The sequence below is a fragment of the Cydia pomonella genome, chromosome 5 (assembly GCF_033807575.1).
Source record: "Cydia pomonella isolate Wapato2018A chromosome 5, ilCydPomo1, whole genome shotgun sequence".
Classification (NCBI taxonomy): Eukaryota; Metazoa; Arthropoda; class Insecta; order Lepidoptera; family Tortricidae; genus Cydia; species Cydia pomonella.
Genome location: NC_084707.1, coordinates 20522202 through 20531616, shown reverse-complemented (window position 1 = coordinate 20531616; position 9415 = coordinate 20522202). Strand labels below are relative to the sequence as shown.

Genomic DNA, 9415 nt, shown 5'->3' with positions numbered 1-9415 from the left:
TATGTCTCTTTCAATACATTTTGAAGGACCTTTAGAAAGTGCATACCAATGATATTCATGTATCTATTTATTTAATCTTTATTCCACGGGGAACAAAATAGGAAAGGCGAAATTCATGTCAAAAGGCATTCTCCACCAGTCAAATCAGATCCAACAGATATATCACATATTTGTCTGTCTGTCCGTCTCTGCTTAGCTTAGGACTAATTAGGATCTAATGAAACCAGCATTGTTATAGTAACTAGATATTTTTACTTCAAGAAACTGCTGACATAATACGAGTATCTTAAATAAAAACCTAACCGTTAGGGGTACGGTTATGTTTTCATGGGGAAGATTTTTTAGCTTTAACTTGTTGGATAGGTTATTTAAAAATTAAAACGGGTGTTTGAAAACCATTTACCATTTTATTCAGGTATCCGTTAGCAAAACACTAAGTAAGAGATTTTTTTACAGTTAAGCGTCAAGTTTCTAGATGTGAAGCATGCTCAATTTCCATCCAAGTTTTGTCTCAACTGTGGTAGAGGTAGATAAAAAATGGACCATAGATTCTTTATAAAATAATGCACTTAGGTATAAGTATTACAAAATTAAACTGTCATACAAAATAGTGGAAACACCATACACATCACCAATTTACCTACAATGCTTACAGAATTTATTTATTTAAACTATACCTAATAGTTACAAAAGGCGGACTTAATGCCACAATGCATTCTACCAGTCAACCTTTAGGCCAAACAGGTACCTACCTATTTTTGGTGCGGCGTATGTAAAGTACATAGGAATAACTAAATTGACAGATAGTACTTTAATTGAATTAGGTAGGTAAATAAATTTAATATGAAGATATTCGCCGAAGTCCGTGGCCAAGTGGTCCGTTATATTGATATATGGTTGATTTGAAGAACTCCTCATTCTGACAAGAACACGCAATCACAACTTGTCCCGAAAAAAATTAACTTACGTAATTTTTCGTTCAGTTACAAAAATACCTTTATACGTACGTGAGTCAGAGGAAGTTTCTAGAACATTAGGTGAAATTGCGCTTATATTGTACAAAAAAAGGGAACTTCTGTATATCCATAAAATTTTATCGAAATCCGACGCAATAAAATCGACAAGAAAAAATAAGTCGGCCCAAGTATCTAGGTTTGAGAGTAGCAGATACACGCGATTACAGCGCACAGTTCAGCAGTTCACGAAGATAACTTCAGATATTGGCCATACTTCGCAGTTTGACAGAAATGCCCTCACGGCCCCGATCTCGTGTTTATATTAGTTTAATTTATTAAAATGGAGCTATTTTATTTGTTATTAGTAATATTTATGGTCAGCAGGTGAGTACAGTTTTATGTTAATACACATAGTAACTCCATACTCAGGACTATATAATCTCCACGTGTATAATACGTGCATATTAGAGAATTATTTAGGTGTAGCTTGTACCTATAATATATTATTTTATAAGAAGTTGCATACATTTATTAATATGGAATACCCAAGATTAAGATATTTGCAATATTATATTATATATATATATACTGTACGTATTGTATATACTGTACGTACTTAAACATATATTGCATTAAACTATCACATTTGTATGATAATAAAGTAGGTAATATAGGGTAGTAATTTAAGTACATTGATTTTCCTTTCTTCTTTGGAATCAGTATTAGGTTGGTGTTTGTCTATTTGAAATAATTTATAAAATCAACTAAATGGGAGTGGATCTTGTTAAGTGTATGATAAAAATGTATTAGGTACCTACCTACTTATCTATAAGTATAATATAGTTCGGGATTCCGGATAATTGTGACCTTCAACTGTAATCTTATAAGGCATACTTCCGTAATAACGTTCAGTGAAATAATATGCCTACAACGGCGAACTTATATTTTAAATGTTTGAAATCAGTCAGGGATTAAGTACCTACACACAACAACAACTGTAATCAACTATTGCTCTTTCCAGTACCTGTGGGAAAGTAGTTAAACGTGACGAAAACATCCACGCTACGTACGAGATAAGTAAAGATGATACAGCACCAAACATCACAACTACTAAAGCTCTAATCAATAACTTACAAAACGATATAGAGCAACCTGTTCCCAAGACAGATGACCCCGTGAACACAACCAATGCTCAAGCTAATAAGGATGCACTTGAAAAGGGTTTTGATGAAGATTTTCTAATTATCACACGAGTTGGTAAAGAAGAATACCCCGTGTCAACCACCGAAAATCCTGCGAAGGATCCTCTTGAAAACGTCGTCGATGTAGAAGACTCTCTCATTATTAGCAGGAAAAACGATATCGCTAAAAAGGATAACCTAATTTTATCAAGTACAGAAAAATCTACTAAAGATCCATACGGCAACGCCCTTGACGTGGATTTCCTGAACATAATAAACGATTATGAAGAGACACAGTCAAGTGAAACACCAGAAGCAGAAGTCGATAATGGCACAGCCTTGCTTCTTACGGCTTTCTTAAAAGACGGGCTCATAGCTGAAGCGCGAAACGCTTGTAGAGTAGACCCAGATTTGTTCTTAGGGTTCGAAAGTTACAGTGGTTTTCTGACAGTAGACGAGGAGTTGAAGTCTCATTTATTCTTCTGGTATTTTCCGGTGCCTGACAAGCCTGTGAATAAAACGCCGTGGATCGTGTGGTTACAAGGGGGGCCTGGAGCGTCTAGCATGGCGGGACTCTTTGACGAAGTAGGACCTTTCACTGTTAGTCAATTCGGAACATTGAAAAGTAAGTATCGTAATATCGTACTAATACATTATACTTTAATAATTCTCATATAAATTACTCAAAAGAAATTAGGGGCGACTAAGAATGTGGATTATTACAGGAAAACTAATTTCATGGTTATCGTAGTATGTGAAACAATTGACTACTTATTTTTATAAGCCTTTATACTTACATTTTATAAGCCTTAATAACAACTAATGCCTTCTTTACTGTTATTAAAAAAATACAGAAGGGTTTGTAAAAAATACAGGATGTGTAAAATGTAAGACAGGTTGGGGAATTTGCTATATTTTCCGGCCACCAAAAAGTTTAGTGCCCACGGATTTTTAAAATTAATATTTGAAATTACTAAGATTTAATCATTAACACTTTATACTTATAATATAGGCCTTACCACTTCCACTTATATCTGACATTTAAATTTCGAAAAAGAGGCAGCAAACACCCGTTGTACTTTTCACGTAACGTTCAAAACGCTTAGTAGACCCCTATTTTCTTTTGAGCAGTATATATTGGAAAATGTTTACAGGAACAGACGGCTACAACCGCAGTACTGCATTGGTATCATGCTACAACATTTAAATGGGTGTAAAGGCAACAAATGGCATGCGATTTTAGATAATATATTGCTGGCTAAGTAGGAGCAAAGAATTGAATCGGTCGATCAAATGCCGCAATGTATTGCAATTATCGGCGATATTTGGAGAAGCCATTAGTGGCATTAGTTAATGCCACTGCATAGACTTATACACTGAAATAGAGTAAGAGTGGATAGTACCAGAAACCAAGACCTGCAAGACCTACATAGTTTTAAGCCTTATTTAATAAGGCTTGTCACATAATTAATACACTTCGCGGGGACTGGACCCAATTCCAAAAGGTTAACCATTACCAATTAATGCTATTTCAGAGAACCGCTACAGCTGGATCCATAACCACTCTCTCCTGTTCATTGACAACCCGGTGGGAACGGGTTACAGTTTCACGGAGAGCAATGAAGGTTATGCCAAGGACTTAGACACGGTATTGATATGATGTCTCATTATTTACACTTTTTTGTGTCCAACCATTTTTATTACCAAAGGAGTACAAAATAATACTTAATCTGGTAGCATAAGTGTGAACCTCATTTAATATTTTGAACATAAAATCTCAAGAGTCTATTTGCGAATAAACACTTCATAGCATAGATGTTTTCAATACCATTATTATAATTTTGAACTATCGATTCCAGTACACGACCCACCTCCACGTGGCAATGAAACAGTTCATCCAGATTTTCCCTGAGCTACAAACAGCGCCACTGTTCGTGGCGGGTGAATCATACGCTGGCAAGTATGTACCGGCGCTGGCCCACAGAATCCATAGACACAGGGACAGCCCACCGTACTTCAATTTACAGGTCAGATAATATTACCCTTAAATAAATAAATAAACTTAGAGGTGTCGTGGCCAGATCATAGAATTTGATAATTGCGTGATATGTCATTTTAGAATTGATCACATCATGAATAATCAGTAAAATTAAAGGCTCTCAATAAGTAGATCCATTTAGTGAAGACTCAAAGGTAATCCTTTTTACGTGCCACGCATAATGAAACGTCGCTTCAAGTGCAATAAGGACGTTTCCATTTGAAACTCCAACAGAAATTCTTATAGAAACGTCCTTATTGCAGATGAAGCATAAGGACCCTTCTCTAATGGAAAGCCACAAATATTTTAGCTGTTTATCTTAATCTTTTGTCACCGGTTGATCGTATCGTACGCTGAAAACAATACGTAACATCGACAGTGATCTTGATCTTTAGTTTCTTTATATATGACAAGCATATATCTAAACAAGATGAGTCTTGGATTTTTTATCCAAATTAGTTGAGTTGGCCTTGGTTTCCATGAATACCAACGCAGTCCTCCTTAGCACTGCGACCCTGTCACTGTTACCCCTTAGTTAATTTGGGCCTGACAATTCGTAATTTCGAATATCCACAGGGTGTGATGTTGGGCAACGCAATGGTAGACCCAGCAGAAATCGCGCATATAGCGGACGCGTTCGAGTACTTTGGGCTGATTGACCAGACGCAGGTGGAAATCATCAGACCGCTGGTGGAAGGCTTCCAGGAAGATATCGCTCAGAACAGGAGCGCTCCAGCTAAGATGGTAGGTTATTAAATGAGCAAGCTATTATTTTCTGGACCTCACATACCACTGACGACGACGTTACTACGGCACTACATTTTAATTTTGATTCCAATGGCTTGCTTTAGACCTTTATTAGGTATTACCATAGAAGAAGTAATTAACCGTCTTTAACTTCAACCAGTTGGGATTAGGTGCAATTTACATGCGCTTGCTCCAATGATAGATAATTTCAAACTCCACGTTTGCATGTTATGTCACGTAATGTTTGCAATACATTGCTGCTCGGTACATTTTCAAAAAATAATTACGGGGCCATAATCCATAATTAAGTGTAACTTAAAAAAAGTTTTTAATTAATTATTACACGGATAAATTTTATAGGTATCTGGTTTAATTTATCGCTCGTTTTGGATTTAAACACTGTATTTAGTAACTTTGTCTTTAAGTATTATTACAGTGAGGCACCTCATTCGGTTCTCAATTTTTTTTTATTATACAGTATTTTAGAGACCCTTTACATCTCTAAGGATAATTTGATAAACTATTTATTTCGTGGTAAACTATGTATTTATTCTACGTTTATAAATTTCTTTTGTTATGCTATACTTTTGTATGTTATAGTTTATCACGAATAAATGCGGTGATTTAAGATTTCTGATTTCTGATTAATTATATAATCTTTTAGTTCTGACACTTAGAGAAATTTACGCCTCTAAAGCTTCTAGAGCCGTGGAACGCGCCATGCTCGGTATTAAACTTCAAGATCCAGTAAGGAATGTCGAGATCCGTCGCCGCACCAAGGTGCTAGACGTGGGTTGCGTCATTATCAAACTAATGTGGTGTTGGGCGGGACATGTTGCTAGGCAGAGTGATAGCAGGTGGACTAAAATGTTAACGGAATGGTGGCCGCTTTCGGATGCAAGAAGCCCCTGGCGTCTGTTGGCCCGTTGGGTGGACGACATTCGGAAGATTGCGGGTCACTTCTAGATGAGATTAGCTCAGGACCGGGACAAGTGGCGTACTAGAAGAGAGCCCTATGCTCAGCAGTGGGCTATAAAGGGCTGATATGATGATGACGCCACTAAATAATATTAGTTTTGTTTTTTTATCTGCATGTTTTTTTAAATATTATTATTATAGTTTTTTTTTGTAATTCGACATTAAGAGACTTTATTCATCTCTAAGTAAATGAGTATCTAATTATAATAGGTACTTTAGATTGAATTGATATTTGCAATTAAGTACTTGTATTTTATTCTAAATTTACTAATTTATGTAAATTCCATGTTGACGTGTAAAAGTGCTCTTGTGGCCAATTTGCTGAACAAATGTTGAAGTTGAAATATATAAATATTGACCCTGCTTTCATCTTGTTTACAGAAATGGGTCAGCCTCGTATCAGCTCTTCTCCTAATGTCCCATCAAAAGCACGCATACAACTTCCTCCGAGACAGTATCTCCGGCGGGAAGTACACGGAAATGTTGGATAAGTCCGACGTGAAGAGAGCACTACACGTCGGGGACATTGAGTTCAGCCGTGTCAACGTGACCGTGAATATTGAGTTGGCTCCCGAATTCCTTAGCAGCACGAAATCTATGCTGGAGGAGTTATTGGATTATTATAGGGTGTTGGTGTATTGGTAAGTCATCATATCTATGGTATGCCAGAAACTAGCCTCCCATTAAATCAATTTTTCATGGAGGGACTTCATTACCTTTTGGGTTGGCGCTTCTAATGCTAATGGTTGAGGTGTGTGGATAGGGGTATTAGGGGTCGATTGAATGCACGTAACCAAAACAAAATTCTTAATAACTTTGGATTTTAATGTAGACCATGTTTTCTCAACAGTGGGCAGTTAGACCAGATGCTGCCTTGCCTGCAAACCTCCAAGAACGCTCGCGCGTGGAAGTGGAATGGCACTGAGGAGTTTCTACAAGCCGTGCGGTACCCCTTCATATTCAACGGCAGAAACGCTGGGTAGATAACGTAATTTTGCTGGAAAGTTTGAAACATACTGAAAGAAAGATAGTTTACGTGTCGAGTATATGTCAAATTGTTGTGCCTTCCTTTATGTATGTATTTATGGCTCAGGACCGCGTCGTCCATAATACTATTTCGTCACCTTTTTAAAACATCCATAATGCCATGTCGTTAGCATACAATTCCTAAATCGTCACCTTCCTAAGTCGTCCACATAACGGACTACAGGGACTATAGTTGTGCCGTTCTCGAGAATGTTCTCCATTTATTAAGGGGAATGTTCTCGCGCGAGAACATTCCTCATACAAAACGAAGAACATTCTCGAGAACGGCACAACTATAACAGGGACTACAGTACCAGATTGTCTACATTCCTATTTTGACTACAGTGTCAGCTCGTCAACATTATTTTACAAATCCATTATCCTGACTGTCTTTTATAAGCTGCGGACTATATAGGAATGTGGATGAGTTAGCACTGTAGACGATATAGGAATGTTAACGAATCAGTACAGTAGTTGTAGTAGTTGTCATATGGTCCACCATATGACAATAATGACAATAAGTTAAGAAGGTGATGAAATAGTATTGTGGACGAAGCGGTCTTGAGTCCTATTTCTGCTGTTTCGGACAATCATAAATAACGATGCAAAATAATTAACATACTTAGTCAGGTCATAAGTTCTGCCAAAAAGGGTTTGAGTGATAATGATAAAACACCTATAGGTACAAAATTACAAATCCCTTATTATTTATATGTATGGGTTGAAAGCCTATTTAATGCAAAATTACTTACAATATAATTTAACGTAATTTGCTGCCTCAGTTTTGCATAAGTGTATGTATAGTATATGTAATGTATTCGGAAAAATGTTAAAAAAATATGAAAATAATACGCGACCTGGTCGAGGTGATTTTGATCCCTAATTATTTATTTTTCGTTTTAAATGGTGAAATCTTACATAAAAGAAAAGCTGGATCTTTTATCTTTCTTAAAATATATGGATTGCCCTAATTGCAACTGTACGTGTTTTATCAAACCTAGTCGTTGGATGGCAGTCAAAAATTAGCGTGTCACTGAAAAGTACCCTAAGTTTGGAGGGTAATAGCTGAAGTACAGAGTTGTCAGAGAACTAATTGCTGGTGATAAAATAACGTTCTTATAAAGTAGGTTCATACAAATAAACAATTGTACCTATGTTATTAATGTTATGACACTGATTTTACTCTTTTTTGTAAGGTATATTTTTTCACAATCCAGCCGCGTATTCGCATCTAACGGAAATCTTAAAGTAAACAAGTAGTAAATAAAGACGCGATCTAAATTTTAAACTAATTATATTACGTTGTGACCAGTATAAAACAAGCTTTCTAATCATGGCAAACTTTTTTAAATTAAGAGCTTTGTATTACATGTTGTCAGTTAAAACCTCTGTGACAGAACTTATGACCTAACTAAGTATAGGTAGTTACCTCCCTTTTACAACATCGTTTGACTGTGCCACGTGACTAGGGTACGATATATGGTTCGTCTCTTAATTTTTTTTTTTACTAAATTGCAGCAGTAAACTCACAAATTTAGATTGTACCTCTATTACTGTTCGAAGCAGTTGAGAGCCAAGAGCGTAAAAAATTGATTGGTAGATGCACCGGTAGCCGAATTTCCAACGGCATTGAAGCCTAATAACATTGTCCTTATCTAATTTACAGTTACCACAAGACCGGGGGCCACCTCACAGAAGTACTATTCCGCGGCGCAGGCCACATGGTCCCTCAGGACGTGCCCGCGCCCTCGCAGGCCCTCATCACCCGCTTTACCCACGGCGTACCACTCGGTCCGCGCAACATGCAGTACGAAGCGACCCTGCTTACCATGCAAAAGTATGTGCGCAATGCAACAACGAGTAATGTTACTAATACCGATGCTTTGGTATATCTTTAATAAATGATTATTTTTTAATTTTTTTATTTCGTTGTCGTGAAAATTGTGAAGCCCAATTACCTAATTCTAAAGACTGGATGGCTTTCAGTTTCACTTCTGTCACGTAATTATAAAAATAAACTATCTTTATCTTTAAGGGTTTTGATAAAATTAGGCTTTAAGGTCCATTTATTTTATGATGTCCACAGGAAAAATGCTTAACCTTAACTCATACTAAAAAGTTTTTACCAGCCAGTAAATGTTTGCTGCAATTGCTTCACTCCGCAGACTTCGAAATTTCTTGCCTTACTCTACTAAAATAGCGCTAGCTCAATCTCTCTTACAGCCCATATTAGATTATGCTGACATCTGCTATCTCGACCTTACCCAGGAGCAGCAGAATAAGTTTGAGCGCCTCCAGAATCTCTGTATAAGGTTTATATTTGGCTTGCGCAAATATGACCATGTGTCTCAGTTTCGTTCTCAGCTCAAGTGGCTTCCTATTCGTCTTCGCCGTGACTCTCATGTTCTTGCCCTCCTTTATGGCATTCTCTTTAACCCCGCTACACCACCTTACCTCAAAGAGCGTTTCAAGTATCTCTCTTCTATCAA

At 36.9% G+C, this 9415-nt stretch overlaps 1 protein-coding gene across 1 annotated transcript; it reads left to right on the top strand.

Moving 5' to 3' along the window:
* The first annotated feature begins 827 nt into the window (after positions 1–827).
* On the top strand, positions 828–8842 carry LOC133518050 (venom serine carboxypeptidase-like). The gene is made up of 8 exons (XM_061851612.1): positions 828–1340; positions 1978–2762; positions 3673–3785; positions 3997–4164; positions 4752–4919; positions 6282–6541; positions 6751–6879; positions 8593–8842. The coding sequence occupies exons 1-8, from the start codon at positions 1297–1299 to the stop codon at positions 8822–8824; spliced, it is 1899 nt and encodes a 632-aa protein (XP_061707596.1). The 5' UTR covers positions 828–1296; the 3' UTR covers positions 8825–8842.
* Positions 8843–9415: the final 573 nt, after the last annotated feature.

What these genes read in the sequence shown, in the direction of transcription:
- LOC133518050 (XM_061851612.1), top strand. Translation starts at nt 1,297, where the DNA reads ATGGAGCTATTTTATTTGTTATTAGTAATATTTATGGTCAGCAG. An exon ending in CACCGTACTTCAATTTACAG is followed by an intron (nt 4,165 to 4,751) that starts GTCAGATAATAT and finishes GAATATCCACAG; the next exon opens with GGTGTGATGTTGGGCAACGC. An exon ending in TTCAACGGCAGAAACGCTGG is followed by an intron (nt 6,880 to 8,592) that starts GTAGATAACGTA and finishes TCTAATTTACAG; the next exon opens with TTACCACAAGACCGGGGGCC.